General features: G+C 53.0%; 1 protein-coding gene across 4 annotated transcripts in view; it reads left to right on the top strand.

Moving 5' to 3' along the window:
• ST3GAL1 (ST3 beta-galactoside alpha-2,3-sialyltransferase 1) overlaps window positions 1-17,992 on the top strand; it is a 116,516-nt gene extending 98,524 nt beyond the window's left edge. For all 4 annotated transcript variants that reach the window (XM_054498153.2, XM_063669096.1, XM_054498154.2 and 1 more), the window contains 5 exons: window positions 6,741-6,937; window positions 7,869-8,048; window positions 9,368-9,413; window positions 10,833-10,952; window positions 12,897-17,992. In XM_054498153.2, coding sequence (XP_054354128.2) covers window positions 6,741-6,937; window positions 7,869-8,048; window positions 9,368-9,413; window positions 10,833-10,952; window positions 12,897-13,070 — 717 coding nt within the window. In that variant the 3' untranslated portion in view covers window positions 13,071-17,992. The remainder of the gene's footprint in view (window positions 1-6,740; window positions 6,938-7,868; window positions 8,049-9,367; window positions 9,414-10,832; window positions 10,953-12,896) is intronic.
• Window positions 17,993-18,353: the final 361 nt, after the last annotated feature.

Genomic DNA, 18,353 nt, shown 5'->3' with positions numbered 1-18,353 from the left:
AGTTGTTTCCCATTTACCAGATGTCTTCCCCTACCTGCAGCCCTTCTCTGCAGTCTTTTTCTGAAGTTTAGCCTCTGGTGGCTGATCGCAGGGTAGCCACTTGGAAGGAATGGGGCTTCACCCTCTGGAAATCAACAGAAAGGAGCAGGGCTTTAGAGCTTTGGGGTTCTAAAAAATGCACAGATAATACAGAAACCACATGCTTTGAATAAAGAATCGGGATACAGGCATGGAATATTTGACATCAAAGCCATCCTGGGAATTCCAGGCTGTGCCATTGCTCTGCTTAAAGTCCCCCCTGCAGGCAGGACCATTTCATGAACAGAACTGGACTTGGGTCCTGATATGGTTTGGCTGTATCCTCACCCAAATCTCATCTTGAATTGTAGCTCCCACAAGTCCCACGTGTTGGTGGGAGGGACCCAGTGGGAGATAATTAATCACGTGGGTGGTTTCCCCCATACTGTTGAGGGGGTTGGAAGAATCTTAGGTGAGAATGTGAGGTCCTGAGCTCCCGTCCTGCCCTGAGCTTCATAGTCCTCATCAGTCAAGTGGGCATCACAATTCCGGCTCGTCCCAGCCCTGGCAGGAACAGGGACACAAGAGCAGTCACCGGGGCTCACTCTTTTAGTTGAGTTGAGTCGAATTGAGTTAAATTGAGTTGAGTTGAGTTGAGTTGAGTTGAGTTGAGTTGAGTTTACAAATCAGCCCCGTGCCCTGCAAGTGAAGAGACTGCACCACCATCCCAGGCTGGACCTACTGACCCCTGTGACCCTTTCCTCGGATCTCTGTCCCAGACACCCAGGAACACGGATTCCTTCTTCCCCAGTCCCCATGTCCATTTCAGAGACAAGCCATGTTGAATGCTGACTCTGCCTTCTCTACTTGCCCCCAACTTGGGAAACCATTCTGTGATACGCAGGGGACATTCTCAAGGGACAGAAATAGTGCGACCCTCCCCTGATTTCCGTCCCCTGCCCTCCTAAGGCATCTTCCCATCCCAGACATCCATGCCCAGTGCCCAAATGCAAAATAATACCATCATACTGTCCACTCGGTGCCTAGCACCAACTCTGGCCAGGTCCTAGGCCCAGCTTTCCAGGTACCACTGCCTCACCCTTACCACCCCCACTGCCAGGAAGATGTAGGTATCTCATTGTCTTCACTTTGCACTTACCAGGTCACCCACTGTCAAAGGGCACAGTCAGATCCCCTTCTAGTTAAAGGACATGGTCTGGAGTCAGGCCCAGGATATTCAAACTGTTTTGGTCCTGGGAAACTCACTTCACCTCTGTAAGCCTCAGTTTCCTCACCTGTAAAATGGGTCTATAAGATCACCTTTCTCATAGAACCATTATAGAAACTCAGTGAGAAGCTGCCTATCAGGTTCTCAGCACAGGGCCCTGCATAGGGCAACCATAGAACATGCGCTTCTGCTCAGGGTGAGCCATCTGGGTCCTGCACGAGCCATTTCCAAGCACCACCTGTCCCTGCGCTAACCTGTCCTCCCCACACGGCACCGGGGATGTGGTAGGGGCTCAGTTGTGACGAGTTGAATGAATGAATGTGTGTTAGCTTTAGCAGTTGTCATTCACTTATTCAATGGATGTATCTTGAGCCTGTACTACCTAGCATGCTTGTTTCTGCTGCTTGAATGCCAAAGGGGCCAGGGAAACCAACAGCAGCTGGGGATTGGAACGAGGCCTGCGGTGAGGCCCCAGTGGTGCCACCCATGTGTGGAAGGCCAGAGACTGATATTTCCAGGGTCCAAGGGAGGCTTCTCAGAAGCTGATGCATCATTCATTGGCTGTGAAACGAGGAAGGAGGGTGGGAAGGGAGCGCGGGTACCTCTTCCCAACACTCTCGGGACGGGTGCGGCCTGTGAACAGGGACGACTTCCAGCCATCGTGCCTCAAGACAGGACAAACTCTGCCACAGCGCACGCTCCAGAGTTCCTGTGGATCATGCCCGAGTGCAGGGTGAGGTGAGGCACCCAGGGCTCCAGCTTCAAGGAGATGCCCGCTCTTGGGCTGTGCCCCTGGGCATGAGTGGGCTTCCTTATCCCACTTGCCCGACTCCTCACTTGCCTCGCCCACCCTCGCCCCTGGCCTGCAGTGCTTGACTCCATGGAGACCTCCCCTTCCTTCTCCTGCCTTGCTCCTCATCCCTCTCCAGACAGCACCCACCATGGACACCTGCATCCGTGCCCCAGCCTCTGCTTCCAGGGAAGCCGACCCCGAGGCCCCGTGCTCCCCAAGGAGCTCAGGCCACCAGGCGGCAGGCATTGACTGAGCGTTGATTGTATACAGAGACATATACTTGGAAACTAGTCAGGAAGGCTGGGGAGGGCGTGTCCCTGGACTTCCAAACACTCTGTCCTGCGTTCATATCAGTAGCACTGTCATACTTTTTTTTTTGACATGGAGTTTTGCTCTTGTTGCCCAGGCTGGAGTGCAATGGCACGATCTCGGCTCACCACAACCTCCGCCTCCCGAGTTCAAGTGATTCTCCTGCCTCAGCCTCCTGAGTAGCTGGGATTTCAGGCATGCACCATCACGCCCAGCTAATTTTGTATTTTTAGTAGAGACCGGGTTTCTCCATGTTGGTCAGGCTGGTCTCGAGCTCCTGACCTCAGGTGACCCGCCCACCTTGGCCTCCCAAAGTGTTATAGGCGTGAGCCACCGCACCCGGCCAGCACTGCCGTTCTTTTATTGTCACTGACAAAATGTGGAGAAAACCAGAATATTTCTTTCCCAAAACAGTGATGCCACATGGAGTAACCTGCCTGCTCTATCTCAGCTGGTGTGCGGAGGACTTACTATGATAATCTAGAGAAAGAGCCAGTTTCCCATCTGAGCTCTAACTCACCCTGCACTCACTCTGTGACCTCAGGTGAGCCCTTTCCAGGGCCTGGGCCTCCGTTTCCCCTTTTGCCAGTGAAGATTGGAATGGATCTGAGATTTCTGAAGTGTGGGGCTTGTGATGTTAGGTGAGGCAGGGCACTAGAGAAAGTCGCATCACAGAGCCCGGAGGTCATTCCTGCCGTCCCTCCTTCCCACCTGTCTCTGCAGTGCTGGGGCTTCAGTTTGGCCTGGTGTCTTACTTTGCACCTTGTTAGCGCTTGTCAGCCTTGTTCTAAGGGAGAGGAGAGTTTGCCTGGGCAGGCAGCAGGGTAGAGCTGGAACCGAATACAGCCGTTTTGTTTTCATTGCATTGTACAACTACCATTTGACTTCTGCCAGGTAATTCTTGCTTTCTACTTGTGGTAGAGATGAGATGTTTCCTTTCTGATAAATTTATTTTTATTTTTTGGCCAGACATGGTGGCTCACACCTATAATCCCAACACTTTGGGAGGCTGAGGCGGGTGCATCACCTGAGGTCAGGAGTTCGAGACCAGCCTGGCCAACATGATGAAACCCTGTCTCTACTAAAAATACAAAAATTTGCCAGGCACAGTGGTGCACACCTGTAATCCCAGCTGCTTGGGAGGCTAAGGCAGGAGAATCCCTTGAACCCAGGAGGTAGAGGTTGCAGTGAGCCGAGATCGCACCACTGCATTCCAGCCTGGGCAATAGAGTGAGACTCCATCTCAAATCAATCAATCAATCAATCAATCAATTTATTTATTTTTCTTAAATGAGTCATTAAAGAAAAGTAAGTCAATAAGAATCCAGCGAGATGATGTGGTGCTGTGTGAAGCAGGCAGCATACTCCACACACGTCCATGGCCGACCTTGAGTCCTGGCTTCTCAGGCCTCTGTGGCACCCAGTAGACACTCAGTAAATGTCACTGCATGATGGATACACGGTGCCAGGCTCCCAAATCACAGTAGCGGCATGATGGAAGCCCACCCCCTGGGCCTGGGCACATCTTCACAAGCCTGAGGAGCACAGCAGCCCTTGCTGGTTGGAGACCTCTGTGGAAGTTCCTTCAGGGGAGTCTGGCTGTGGTCCTCTACCCTGGGGCTCTCAGAGTGTGGTCCCCCCACCAGCCCTGGCAGCAGCATCGCCCGGGAGTCTGTTAGAAATGCAGGATTTCGGGGCCAGCTTAAACCTACTGAGTCAGATCTGCGCCTTAGCAAGCCCCAGGGGGTTTTCTGCACATTCAGAATCATGGAGCCACCCTGGGTGATCCCATCAGAATCAGGCATTTTATCTGGATATCACGTTTGTGTGTGTGACAACATATTCATAATATTTATCATTTTAACCACTTGTATGTATACAGTTCAGTAGCATTAAATATATTCACAGAGTGTGTAACCATCACCGTTATCTATAACCATAACTAGCAGATTTTTGTCATCCCAAGCAAAAACTCTGTCCCCATTAAACAGTAACTTCCCCTTACCTCCTCCTCCTCCTCCCAGCCCCTGACAGCCACGCTGCCACTCTCTGTCTCTATGAATTTGACTACTCTAGGTACCTCACATAAGTGGAATCATATAATATTTGTCCTTCTGTGTCTGGCTTCTTTCGCTAATCATAATATTAGTATTTTCAAGGTCCATCCATGTTGTAACCTATTTTGAAATTTTCTTTTTATAGCTAAATAATATCCCATCATATGTCTGGAACATATTATGTTTGTTTATTCATCCATTGCTGGAGACTGGGTTGCTCCCACCTTTTATCTATTATAAATAATGCTGCTTTGAATATGGGTATACCAATATCTGCTTGAGACCCTGCTTTCAATTTCTGGGGGTATATACGTAGGAGTGGAGCTGGTAGGCCACATGGCTGTTCTGTTTAACCTTTTGAAAAACCACGTGGTTTTTACCTCGGCTGCACGGTTTTACATCCCCACCAGCAATGCACAAGTTCCATTTTCTCCACATCCTCACCGATACTTGTTGTTTTGCACTTTTACTTATGATAACCGTAGCAGTGGGTGTGAAGTGTGGTCCAGATCGTGTTGCTTCCCATGACGTGTCTAATGGTCTTAAGCCAGAGGAGAGGCTGCCTGGGTTTAACTGGAAGAGCAATCTGGTTCTGCTTGTGTGCCTCCCCTTGGGGCATCCGATTCCTTCCATTGCAGTGGGGACTGGGTGCCCCGGGATCTCCCTACATATGCCCAGGTCACTCATCTTCTGGACAGTGGCCAAAGCCACTGCTGGTCACTCCTTCCTCTCCCAGCCACTCCTTGCCCCTGGGGCCTGGAGTAGCCGATGGGAACCACCCCACAGCTTATCACCCCTACCCCAAAATCCAGGGTCTGGGCTTTCCAAAGGCCAAGATTCCAAGAGCCAGAGTCAGGGTTGTGTTGTGGTAGAAACCTGCAGGTGGGTTTCTAGAAGCCTGGGTTCAAATCCTGGTTTGTATTTGGGATGAGTTGCTTACCTCTCTGGCCTCAGAGCATCCTACCTCACCCACAGTGAAATGACACAGCACTGTGGCATGGGGACAGGGTCAGTTGCAACACTTTTATGAAATCTCTCCAGGGTTTACCATGAGTGAGGAAGGCTGAGGCACCAACAGGCATCACTACATAGTGTGGCCAGAGCTCCACCTGAGGCAGTGGGTGGGCCTGGGCATGCAGCGGGGGCCAGTAGCGAAACTACCGGGGGCCAGTAGTGAAACCAACTCATCCTGGCTTTAGCACTGAGAGTCCTGCATCTAGGGAAACCCCTTAACCTGGGCAAATAAGGATATTTAGTCACCCTGGGAATAAAACTAGCATTCGATCTGCAAGCAGCTGACCCTCGAGCTAGGTCTTTTTTGTTTTTTTTTTTTGAGTTGGAGTCTCGCTCTGTCACCCAGGCTGGAGTGCAGTGGTGCGATCTTGGCTCACTGCAGCCTCTGCCTTCCGGGTTTGAGAGATTCTCCCGCTTCAGCCTCCCAAGTAGCTGGGACTACAGGTGGGCACCACCATGCCCGGCTTTTTTGTATTTTAATAGAGATGGGGTTTCACCATATTGGCCAGGCTGGTCTCAAACTCCTGACTTCGTGATCCACCTGCCTCGGTCTCCCAAAGTTCTGGGATTACAGGTATGAGCCACCGCACCTGGCCCAGGCTAGGTCTTAAAAGATGAAAACAATTTGCTAGGCAGATCGCAGAGGCCTTGTGCGTCCAGCAAACTGCTGATTCTTCAATCTGGCTGAAGCCCAGCAGTCCTGGGGCCAGGGGAACTGAGGGTCAGGCAGGAAAGATGGCAGACATCCCTACTGCTGTGTCCCCCATCCCTGGCCGGGGCTGGAGAACTGGCATTTCCACCTACTCCTCACTCTTCTTGTTAAGGCTTGAGCGGGAGCATGCAGCCCCTGGGCCCTGGTGTCTGAGCAGGATGGGAATAAGACACAGCTAGAAGGCTTCTGCTGTTTTTCTCTCTTTCAAGTGGTGACACGTAGGGGGATGGAGGGCCTTTCAGAGAGACGGGAGCCCCCAGGGAGGAGCAGGTTGGAGAAAAGCTGATGACATGTGGAGTGGGCGGGGCCTGTGAGGCCAGGTGTGGCTGGATCACCCAAGCGGCTTCAGCAGTGCCTGGCACATGGTAGGTGCTCAGTAAACACTTGCAGAATACATGAATGCTCTCTTTACTTCCTGAGTAACCCTTAATCTCCTTGAAGGAGGAAGTGGAGGTGTCTGTGTGTGAGCTGCCTCCATCTCTGGGGGCCCAGCAGAGAGAAGGGTGAACAGGAGGGCCCCAGTAAACAACAGCAGGTAGGTCAGGGGCTCTGCTGCCAGGAGGCTGGAGCCACAAAGCCAGGTTGACCCCTTCTGTCCTCCGCCCACAGAGGCTCCAGCGGGAGAAGAAGCCCAATAACTTGAACGACACCATCAAGGAGCTGTTCAGAGTGGTGCCTGGGAATGTGGACCCCATGCTGGAAAAGAGGTCGGTGGGCTGCCGGCGCTGCGCCGTTGTGGGCAACTCGGGCAACCTGAGGGAGTCTTCTTATGGGCCTGAGATAGACAGTCACGACTTTGTGCTCAGGTGAGTGCCAGACCCTCTCCCAAGCCTACCGTGCTGCACCCAGAGGCCCCTTGGAGCTGTAGGAAGCATCTTGGCTCAGGCTCAGGAAGGCAAGGTTCAGTCCTGGTGTCTCTAGACTTACCCAGGGACCCCAGGCTCCACACTGCACACCCCGGGCCTCAGCTTCCCCATCTCTGCATCATTGCAGGATGGGAATGGACTAGAAGGGCCTCTGCGTGCAGAGAGGAAGCCATACACGGGAGGTCCCCCGTTGGGAGCTTGGCACATGGAGGCCTGGGGAGAGGGCAAAATTAATGTAAGGACTCTTATCTTTAAAACTCATCCCCATTTTGTAATCTAGGCCATAATAAAACCACATCTTTTATGTAAAATATATTTTCCCCTGTTGCCAAGTGAAATAGATATTTCAGGAAGATGCCCCAAGTCTGTCCTGGGTCTCTTGCCATTCCCGCCACACCACCCACAAGTATTCCATGCTGAGAAGTGCAGGGGTGGGGGCTGGCCATCCCCAGCAGCCTTCTAGAATAGTCTCTCCTGTCTGTGGTTCCCGACTTTAGTCCTTAGACCACTTACCTGCCTCTCAGAGCCTCAGTGTACCAGGTGTCCCATGAGAACGTCCATGATAAGGATCAGAGTCAGGTTTCCTTGACTGCAAAAAAAGGGCTGTGGAAATACCCTTTGGATGAGATTGTCCGTGACAGGTGGGCAGCAGTGGTGATGGCTAGACTCCCTTGAGGTCATGAAAGACAGGAAAATAGCAGAAGCCTTCCAGCTGTGTCTCTATTTTACAGATAAGGAGAAGGAGGCCCGGGGAAGGCAGGTGACACCCCTGAAGTCACACTGGAGGCTCACTCTCTCTCTCGGAGAGCTCAGGCTGTCTGAGAACGGGTGCCCATGCTACAAGACTCAGCTTTCTCCCCTTCTCTCCCAGGATGAACAAGGCGCCCACGGCAGGGTTTGAGGCTGATGTTGGGACCAAGACCACCCACCATCTGGTGTACCCTGAGAGCTTCCGGGAGCTGGGAGATAATGTCAGCATGATCCTGGTGCCCTTCAAGACCATCGACTTGGAGTGGGTGGTGAGCGCCACCACCACGGGCACCATCTCCCAGTGAGTCCCTCCTGTGGCCCCGCCTCGCTGCTCTGCCCCCTGAAGTGGCACTCTGTCCCCCTACCCTGCCGTGGTCCTGCTGTGCCTCCACCAGGGTGCCTCCCCTCCCCCAGCCTCCTCCGGCACACACAAGCCCAGTTCCTGTGGTCGCCTCCCCGACTACTCCAACTCTTCTCTCCCTATGACTTAATAAACCACAAGCTTTAGTGTCCTCTTGCTAACAGTTCCTGAAGGGACCTCCACGCACCCTGGAGACTCTTCGGGAAGGGGCCGCCACTAGAAAAGGGTCGGCCCATGTGAGTTCAGCCTCCCTTTATTTCTGAAGTGCAGCCTGACAAATAACAACACCTTGCTTTTCAAACTTATGTGAGCGTGGCGGGGTGAGGATTCCTAAGAAATGAGGAGTGGGGAGTGCAGGTGCAGCCTGGGCCCCTCCCCAGGGCAGGCAGTGCTGAGCAACGCGGCTGTGGCTTCCCTGACAATCAAGAGCCTAGTTTCCTGAGCAGACACCGCACGTGGCACTCGGCACATATTATCTCAATGAATCCTCACAATAGCCATTATCACTAGCTCCTTCTCCCAGTGAGGACTCTGGAGCTCGGCCAAGCACCTTGCCTAGGGTTGAACTCGACACAGCCTGTGCTGTCATCTGACCCTTACTGAAGGGAAGTGCATTGATGTCCAGATTTCCACAAGCTGTCTTGTCTTCTGCCAGATTTTCTAGGAACAGAGCTAGCCCCAGGATGTGGGTGCACGAGACTGTGGGGCTGTGCCCTCAGGAGACCGGGAGTGAGGGAGGCAGACTGGGGTGGGGCTGGGTGGGAGCCAGGTCCGAATGTGGCTCAGCTGCAGTCTCTCCGGGAGCAGGACTCACACCCGTGGGACCAGCTTTGGCACCTTTGCACTCGGGGTGCACGCAACCGCCCAGGTGAGAGAAAGGGGCAGCCGCAGGCCTCACCAGCCAGTGCCCCAGCAGCTGGGCAAAGGCGCTCTGGCCCTGAGAGGTGGGGGCACCACGGCCCCACTCCACTCCTTAAGGCTGTGCTTGGAGCAAGTCCTCCTCACCTTTTTGGGGAATAGGGGCCAAAACCCAGCAGAATGTCCTCAAATTAGGAAAGGCTGCCCTCTGGTGTCTATCGGCAGTTGCTGTGGGCAGAAACCTGGCTGGGGTAGGGAGGTGGGGGTCCCTGAGGGAAAGTGTGGGGGGCAGGAGAGGCTACGCCTGCTTCATTCTCTAGCCACTACCCCCAGAGCTGCATGCCCAGGTTCCTGGGCCTGTCCCCTGCCCCATTAACCAGCTTCTCTTTCTCCAACTGCAGCACCTACGTCCCAGTTCCTGCAAAGATCAGAGTGAAACAGGATAAGGTGAGTGGAGGCCCCGGCCACTTTGTTCTAAGTTCAGGCTTCCTCATCTAAGGCTATGCTCTAAGGTACGGCATTGAGTTGCAAGACAGCCCCCAGATCCCCAGGCCGCTGGAGGTAGCATCTCCCACTTAGCTATCCCCCTGGGGGAAGAGGGCAAACACTGGGAGAGATTCTCAAAGTGGGGTCCCCCGGGCCAGCAGCATCACCTGGGAGTTTGTCACAGATGCACATCCTCAGGCCCATCTCGAACCTACTGAATCAGAAACTCTAGCCGCCCCACATTCTGGTTTTAACACGTTCTCCGGGGACCCCTGTGCTTGCTGCGGTTTGTGAATTACTCTCAAAGCCAGGCTGCACCTCCTGCCTCTCCATCTCTTTCCATGTCTCCGTCTTCCCCAGCAGGCCCCTGGCATGGGGCTCGCCAAGAGATGGGCAAAGGGCAGAAGAAGGAGGGAAGTGAGGTGCCCACCACACTGGCCTTTTGCATACTCTGTCAAACTTAGATAGACTCAGAGAGGTCAGGAAACTTGCCCAGAGACACACAGCTAGTTCTGGATAAGGCTAGAATTGAAGACTCCCCATGCCTCCAGCATCTTGCCCTTTGCATTGGGTTGTGCTGCCTCAGGGAAGAAGCCACTTATGTGTCTCTATAGGGTGGGTTTGGTGGAAGGGACAGCCTCCTAGAGATGGTAAGAGGCCACACTGAGAGGTGAATGGTTTACCAGAGACCCACAGAATCCACCCTTCCAGTCCATTCCTAGGGGCTGGAGTTTGGCTTTCTGGATGTGTACGCCCTCTCCTGCCTGAGAATTCCCTTTCATTGTCCTCAAGGCAGGCTTTGGGTGGTGGAATCAAGGCCAGGCCTGATACCGGCCTCCTCCCAGCTCAGCCACTGCTGGCTGTGTGACGTTGGACAGGTCACTTAGCCTCTCTGGGCTTCAGTTTTCTTATCTGCAGCATGAGGAGAGGGAAACCTGGGATGTGAGGTCATTTTAAGGATTGGCGATGATTCCAGCCATCATCAGGTGGCTTGGTGCAGATGTCTTCACTCACTGACAGTGTCCGGTCCCACCTCATGCTGTTCCCTGGAGCCCCCTTCTCCTGAGCAGCCTCCCATCTCACTCCCTGGCCTCCTTGGATTTTTCTGTGTGTCAGCCCAGTGATCCTCCTCACACGGTCCTGTAGGGCCCTCCTCTGCATCATTGCTCTCCATAGCACTTATTAGCTCAGCACCTCTGTCTCTTAGTGATGCGGATGAGTGTCCATCTTTCCTACGAGCATGGAAGCCCACGAGTGCGGGGGTATCTATTAGGCTCATGGCTGTGCCTCCATGGCCACAACAGTGTGTACATCTGACAGATGCTCCATGTCCTTTGCCCAGCAGAACTCACTAAGGGCCATGTCTTCCCGTCCCCGCAGATCCTGATCTACCACCCAGCCTTCATCAAGTACGTCTTTGACAACTGGCTGCAAGGGCACGGGCGATACCCATCTACCGGCATCCTCTCGGTCATCTTCTCAATGCATGTCTGTGATGAGGTATGCCACCCTCCCCCTGCCCACAGGGCTGCCCCGAAGCTCACCATCCTGTGTTCCCAAAAGAGGCCAGGGAGGGGGATGGCAGGTAGACCTAGCCTGCCTCTTCCGGAAGCTCGGATTCCTTGTCTCTATGACAGGGCTTGCAACATGTGTCTCCCAGGGTGTTTTAGTGAGTAACAGTGCTCTATGAGAAAGTTCTCAGGAGCAAAAGTTCTGGCACATTCTGTGTGAGTGCCCAGGACCATGGTGGTGGAAGCTCAGATCTAGCAGCAGATTCCGGATACAGGAGCGGATTCTCATAGCGAGAGTCGTCTAAGGCCACAGTTCCCGGTCCCACTTGCTCCTTAGAATCATCTGTGGGTCTAAGTTCCAGCACCCAGGCCACACCCTGGCCCAATTTTACCAGAACTAATGGGAGCCAGGCACCCAGGGGTTCCACTGTCTACCGAGGTTGAGAACCAGTGATCTCGAGAAGCACGCATTTGCCTTCCAATGTCCTTCGCTGTCCACTAGGCTGTGTTCGGGTTTCCACTTATGCTCTGAGAGGTTTGCTGCCACCCCAGGAAGAGGAGCAGGAGGGCAGGCCACACAGCCCCCACTTCCTCCCTGACCCTGGGTTCAGGCAGGGCCCTCACGTGTCCCTTCTTGTCTCATTCAGCCCAGCCTCAGCCCCAGCCCCACCCTGCCTGGTGCCTGGTGGAAATCCCAGGAAGGGTCAGAGGCATTGCAAGGCAGGTCCCCAGGCTCAGCCCCGCCCTGGTGTTCCCAGGTAGAAACGTGGGTGCCCCTGTCATTTCCCCACCCCACCCACCTCCAGCCAGCTGGTCCCAGACCCTTGCTTGAGGTTCTGCTCAAGAGCCCTTTCTCCCATTGCTCCCACCTATTTGGCCCTAACGTCCTTGCCCTGGAGCAGGCCCATGTCCATGTTGTATTTCCTGAGAAAGCCACATGTGGCATGGAGCTGTCCCCTGTCCCCTCTTTGTCCCCACCCCTCCAATCTATCTTCCACACTGCAGCCCAGATAGCACGTCCTCTCCCTGGAAGCCGCTCCATGCAATTCCTTCCGGTCATCTTGTACTCATTTTCCAAGACCCGACTCACATGCCACCTCCTCCGAAGAGCTTCCTCTGACCTCTCAGGGCATAGCTCCTCCCTCCTCTGTGCTGTGGGAGCCCTGAATTTAGCCCCATTTCCAACAAGGACTACTCAGTGAGTGATTCCAAGAAGCTATAAGCTCCAAGGCTGCTTTCCCCAGCAGCTGCCCAGCTGGCATCTGATCAAGCTCTGCCTGAACTTCAGTACAGCCAGCAGGGTGCTGGGCTCAGAATAAATGCACAGTGTTTGTCATGTATGTGAAAGGCCTGGCCTAGTGGCCCCGAGGGCGCCTGGACCAGATGAATGTTGGCCACAGAGAAGAAAGGGATCAGCCCTGCCCTCTGCCTCACTGCAATCGTGATTCTGGGACCCGTTTTCCAGATGAGCAAAGTGAGGCTCAAACAAGTGACTTTACATGCCCAGGGCACCCCGGAGTGGCAGAGCTGGGATTTGGGGCAGTTTGCTTGACCCCAAAGCCCTGCTTTCCTTCCGCTCTCTTCCATTCCACACCCTCCTTCCTATTCCTTCACTCCGTAGCTCCTCAATCCTGGGAGAATAGGTTGCACTTGCTGCAGAGGTAAGACCCGGGCCCCTGAGACCACCCACATGCAGTAATCTCTCAGGGTGCTTCTGGCATTGGACTTGAGTTTTACTTAACTTGCATTTGCTTCACCAAGCCTCTGAGAGTTCCAGGAACGTAGAGAAGGGTTTTAATGAAGGGTTAGTCAGAGTCCTTGGAAATGCTGTTTATGGTCCTGTGGGATTCCAGGAATGCCTACAGGCTTCCTTTCTCAGAGGTGCCACCAGCAGCCCTGCTGTCTGGTTCTTATCTTTGCTTTGCCCCCACAGGTGGACTTGTATGGCTTCGGGGCAGACAGCAAAGGGAACTGGCACCACTACTGGGAGAACAACCCATCCGCGGGGGCTTTTCGCAAGACAGGGGTGCATGATGCAGACTTTGAGTCTAACGTGACGGCCACCTTGGCCTCCATCAATAAAATCCGGATCTTCAAGGGCAGATGACGCAGTGAAGGGTTGAGGATGGACGCACTGTCACACCTCTGCGTTTCCAGCCCCAGCATCTTGCCGGAGCCGTTCCATCCCGGAGCTTGGAGGGGCAGCCTCAGGTGTGTGCCCAGGCACCGCTCGCAGCCTCTTGCACCCAGCCGTTGGCAGCATCTACTCAGCAAGGTCACTAAGCTGTGCCAGCGTGGCAGAGCATGTCTTGGAACCTGTCTTGAGTGGGGACAACGTCCCCCTACTGCTGCCCTAGAGCTGGGGAGACGCTGGGAAATGTTCAACCTCCACACACTAAAATCATTTTGACTCCTGGGGGCAAGCTTGGGGAATGAATGTGGAAGACACCTATATTCTGAGAGACAGGACAGTTTCCCAGGAAGATGGGCAGAGACTTGAGTGGCGATTACCTCCAGCACAGAGACATGCCAGGTGGTGTTGGCGCTCGGGGCGAGATGCTGCCCTTCTTTGCACGAAGCCTGGCCTCTCGCTTAGCGTGATAACCCTGTCATCTTCTTCCCAAAGCTCATTTATGAGCCACCAGAGGCTCCTACCCCAAAGATTTTCACAGAGACTTGAGGCCAGGTGCCGTGGCTCACACCTGTAATCCGAACACTTTGGGAGGTCGAGGCGGGAGGATCACTTGAGCCCAGGAGTTCAAGACCAGCCTGGGCAACATAGTGAGACTCCTGTCTCTACAAAAATAAAAGATTTTAAAAAATTAGCCAGGCATGGTGGCACACACTTGTAGCCCTAGCTACTAGGGAGGCTGAGGAAGGAGGATCTCTTGTGCCCAGGAGTTCGAGGCTGCAGTGAGTTGTGATCACACCACTGCACTCCAGCCTGGGCAACAGAGTGAGACCCTGTCTCTGAAAAAAAAAAAAAAAGAAAAAAACCCCCAAACTTGGCACCGTGTTTCTGACTCCTGCAGATGCCTCTTCCCAAGCAGATGTTCCTTTGAGTAGTCAGTCTCGTGGTTCTAATCGTGGCGAGAGCGGATCTGACCACTTCCATGTGCCTTTGTATTTGGGAAAGAAAAGCATGCGTTGGCTGAAATGAAACAAAAGCCCTTACTTGGGAAAAGGGACCCCCACCAGCGGCCCTGCTTGCTCCGTAGCTGGGAACATCTTTTCTGGTTTCCTGAGCCAGCACCTGAATTGCAACAAAGCTCTGAGGATACTCAACACCACCCAGCAGTGCGTCAGAATGGAACGTACATTCCCATTCTCAGACTGTTCAATATGGTGCCCGTAACCTCCAAAGCCACACAGGAGGCTGCCAGCAGCATTTTGCCCAAGAGCCTGAGCTCAGGGTCAAGTGCCTGCTGGCCATCTTGGGGCTGTCACTGGGGGTCTGGGCCAAGGACATCCCAGGAATGGTGACTGCCACATACCTCATCTTCTTACTCCCCAGCTACTCTCTTTTCCTCTTTAGCCTTCCTGATTATTTATTGATTTTTTTTTTTTTTATTCAACTGACATTGTTTGCACCCTGGCTCTGTTGGTGGTCCTGGTGTTTTAATGAAGCTTGCCTCACCCAGTAGCTGGGAAATTAGGTGGGGGGGCTTAAGGGAGGTTTGTAGGAGTCCTCGGACGTGGGATATTGGGGGTATCTAGGGCTTGGATGGTTTGTGGAATGTCCTCAGCATCCTCCCGTTCCAACCCAACCTTCCTTCTTCCTCATTGTGGACTTGGATTTATTCTCAGGCTAGGAGTCTCCAAAACTCCGTGAAATCTTATTGCTGCTGGGTGTGGAGTGGAGAGTGACAGGAATGTGGGGAACGGTGATTGTTGGCTCCAGTTACTAATGTTTAAGCAGAAAAACCACTTTCTTGTTGAAAATATCCCTGAAAAGGCCGCTGCTGCTTTGAGCAGGCGTGACTTTTTCCTGGTGGAGTGTGACGGAGGCATGGGACCTGTGCTCCCAGGCTCGGGGGAGTCCCCTCTGCACATGGGGAGGGAGGAGCTTGGAGACATCAGTCATGGGTCACAGGTGGCTTCAGACCATTCACAAGAGTCCCCGGAAGTTTCGTGCCAAGTTTGGTTTTTTCCCTGAATCTCTGCATATGAGCATTTTTCTGGAGAGAGGACCATAGCTTTTATTAGATTCTCAAAGGTTCAGAATGGGGAATGTGTTAAACAAACCAAAACCCTGTTTCAGCTTTAAAATCCTCCAAAACTTTAAAGACTTTTTTTTTTTTTTCTGAGAAAGGCTGGTAAATCGCTGAGTCATCATTCAGAACATACAGCCTCGAAGGGCAGAGCTCACACCCATATATGACATTAAGAGCTCAACAAACGTTTGTTGAGTGGCTGAGTGACCCCAGGGGCAGACTCCAGATCATCAGACACTGATACAGAGAGCGATGCTATCTCCTCAACTCTCCCCCTTCTCCTAAAAGCTGAGTCTATATAGGGATGACAGGCTCAGGCTGAGCAGTCGACTTCTCTGGGTTTTGCTGTGTAAGAATAGGTCCCTCAACATGAAGATGTGTCTGCGTCTGAGCCAGATACTGCCTGGGTGGGTTTCCTGTCCTCGGTCTCGTCTCCCTCCCTCCCACTAGGATGGTCAAGCTGTGAGATCTCTTCCAGCCTCCAAATCCAGCTTTCCCATTTTACTGATGAGAAAATCAAGGCCACATTGCAGCTGGGTGGGGAGTGGAGAGTGACAGGCACGGGAGAGGACAGCGATTGTTGACTCTAGTTACTGATGTTTAATCAGAAAAACCACTTTTCCTGTTGAACACATTTCCTAAAAGGCTGCTGCTGTGTAGGGAGGTGTGGCCTTTTCCTGGTGCATTGTGAAGGAGGGAAGTGACGGGCAATCGTGAACTGTCTGGGACAGATAGCACCAGTCAGAATTTGAGCAAAAATAGGGTGTTACCGGTGCTATGTTGAAATTGTCTGGAGGTGGGCTTTCCCAGCGAGTCTCCATTCAGCATCTGGAAAAAGTGTAACCACAATGGAGGTATCTGACTCTCCTGTGCTTTCTCAGTGCCGAGCTCTATCTGCAGGCTGCCTAGGTGGCCTTCTCACACCCTCTAGTGCAGGAGACCGCATTTCTCTTTCCCATAGCCCAGCAGATAGCTCATTGGCTTAGCAATGGGCACTTAACGGAATCCAGCTGTTGCAGCCAGAATTAAATGCACCAGTTTGGCTTAAACCAACTGGAACTCATCCCTGGGATGAAGGTGGCTGGGAATTAGACAAGAGTGTGTGTTAGCCAAAAGGCACACGCATGCTGTCAGCAGGAGAATGAGGAGCACTCGTTCTGGGCAGGCAGTGGCAGGGGCTCCCTCAGGCCCCTGAATCCCAGCCCACAGCTCTTTCTACTCTGCAGGCAGAGAGTTCCTTGGAGACTGGCCCTGCGTTCAGGCAGGGAGCAGAGGGGTCCCTGCCTGCAGCACCCAGAGCTGAACCTGAAGCTACAAAGATGGGCTGACGAGGTGGCCCATGAGGTGTCAGCAACATCCCAGCCCCCTGGGTCTCCCCAGTGAGTCAGGGCACTGATTTGCTATAGCTGGAGCTACATGCACCTCTCCTCCCCTCAGCCACCTTTTCGGGGAGAAAGGAGGGCAGATTTGTAACCTCTGGTTCTCTGCAGGGATCCTGGGATGGAAGAAAGTTCATAAATGGATGAATTCCTTTTAAAACTCCAGCTTTTCCAAGCATCATTCAGCAAAGCATTTGGTTAGGCTTAGAGAGAAAAGCTGGATATGAGAAAATAGAATGTAAAATAGGGGGAAAAAAAAAAGAAGGTGGAGAGGGCGGTTAAGATCTGGGTGATTCTTTAGGGAAAGGGCTGGTTGAGAGGCTTTGATGGAATCCCTTTCTCTGCTGTGGCCAGAAGGGGGTGCTAGAGGCCAGTCCCACCCGGATGTGACCCTGGCCTCTTTGCCAGGATTCAAACCACAAAGAACATTTGGAACTGGGATGTTTGCTTTGAAGTAGCCTGAAAACGAGTAAAAAGGAAACCAAGATAACTCTCTCTCCCTCCCCTGGCTAGGATCAAAAATACCTTGTGCAGGGAAGGCCGAGCCTCAAGGGGCCACTGCCCAGCTAAAGATGACTGGACACCTGCCATGCGCCATCAGGAACCAGCACCTGTCCTCGCCCCTGAGAAGAGCCCCGGGGGTATCATTATATCCATCGTAGACATCTGGTTTGCAGCAAATGTGGCTACGCGCCATCAGGATTATCCTGCCCTGTGAACTGGGCTAGCCAGTTTTGAGATAGAGTCAACCTCCCCATTTTTGTTTGTCATGAAAACACCAGCTCCTGCACCCCTGGGGTGCTACCTGACACTTGTGCAAAGAAAAGGAGGAAGACTTAGAAGAAAAGGCAGAGACAGGCAAGGCAGCATCTCACAGCTTGTCAGGATCAGGGCATTACCGACTTTTTTTTCTTACCAAAAGAGCACTGAATTTCCTACAGGCAGGTGAGCCGCCTTTATACCTCCTGTCCTCCCTCCCAGCCCATCAGGTGATCCCATCACCCAGCCTCATCACTCAGCTTCTTCCTAGTACAAAACTGCCATCGGTTGTACGTCCTGAGCTGTGGGACGTCAGCTTTAACCCTAGCCTGTGTCAGGGCCTCCCCCTCCAGCCCCCTGCCCCTTAGGGTGATCGTGGGTTTCTTCCCTTCCTCCTGCACAATCGCTTCCCTTCACTGAATTCCCCTCAAAGCCAAAGTTTCTTGAGCACTTTTCTTGCGTGCAGTCTTGTGTGTTTGGCTGTTGGTGTTTTAACATTTGCTTTCTATTCCCCCCTGCCTCTCTCCATGTCGTTACGCAGCTGAGCACTGGTTGGGATGCATTCGAATGACTTCAGCAAGATCCTGCTTTCCTCAGCCCCCGCTCTATTTTATTTATTGTTTAATATTTCCAATGATCCAAATCAAAGTGAATAAACAGAGAGCTATTTTATTGTTTGGGTGTGTCTGTCGTTTTTCTACAAGGGCCATGCATTTGCGCCTCCTTCAACACTCCAGCTCAGAGGGCCTCCTGGGTTGGCGTCGCCACTACCAAACGGCCAGAATTCAGGATACAGAGGAGAGCACCAGCGTAGGCCTTGGAGAGGCCTTTTCTCACGCCCAGGAGTGCCATTCCCTGCCGTGTGACTGGCGAGTCACCTAAGTTCTCTGAACCTCAGCTGCCTGCCTCGTATATCAAATGGGCGCGACAACACTGGCCATCAGAGGAGATGTGAGATTAAAAACAAAAGCATCTCCAGAGGCCCAGTAGACATGCACCACCTGCTTGAACGTTTGCTGAGTGAATTCACCTTGGCCA

Source organism: Pongo pygmaeus, chromosome 7 (genome assembly GCF_028885625.2).
Source record: "Pongo pygmaeus isolate AG05252 chromosome 7, NHGRI_mPonPyg2-v2.0_pri, whole genome shotgun sequence".
Taxonomy (NCBI): domain Eukaryota; kingdom Metazoa; phylum Chordata; class Mammalia; order Primates; family Hominidae; genus Pongo; species Pongo pygmaeus.
This window is presented reverse-complemented; position numbering and strand designations above follow the sequence as displayed.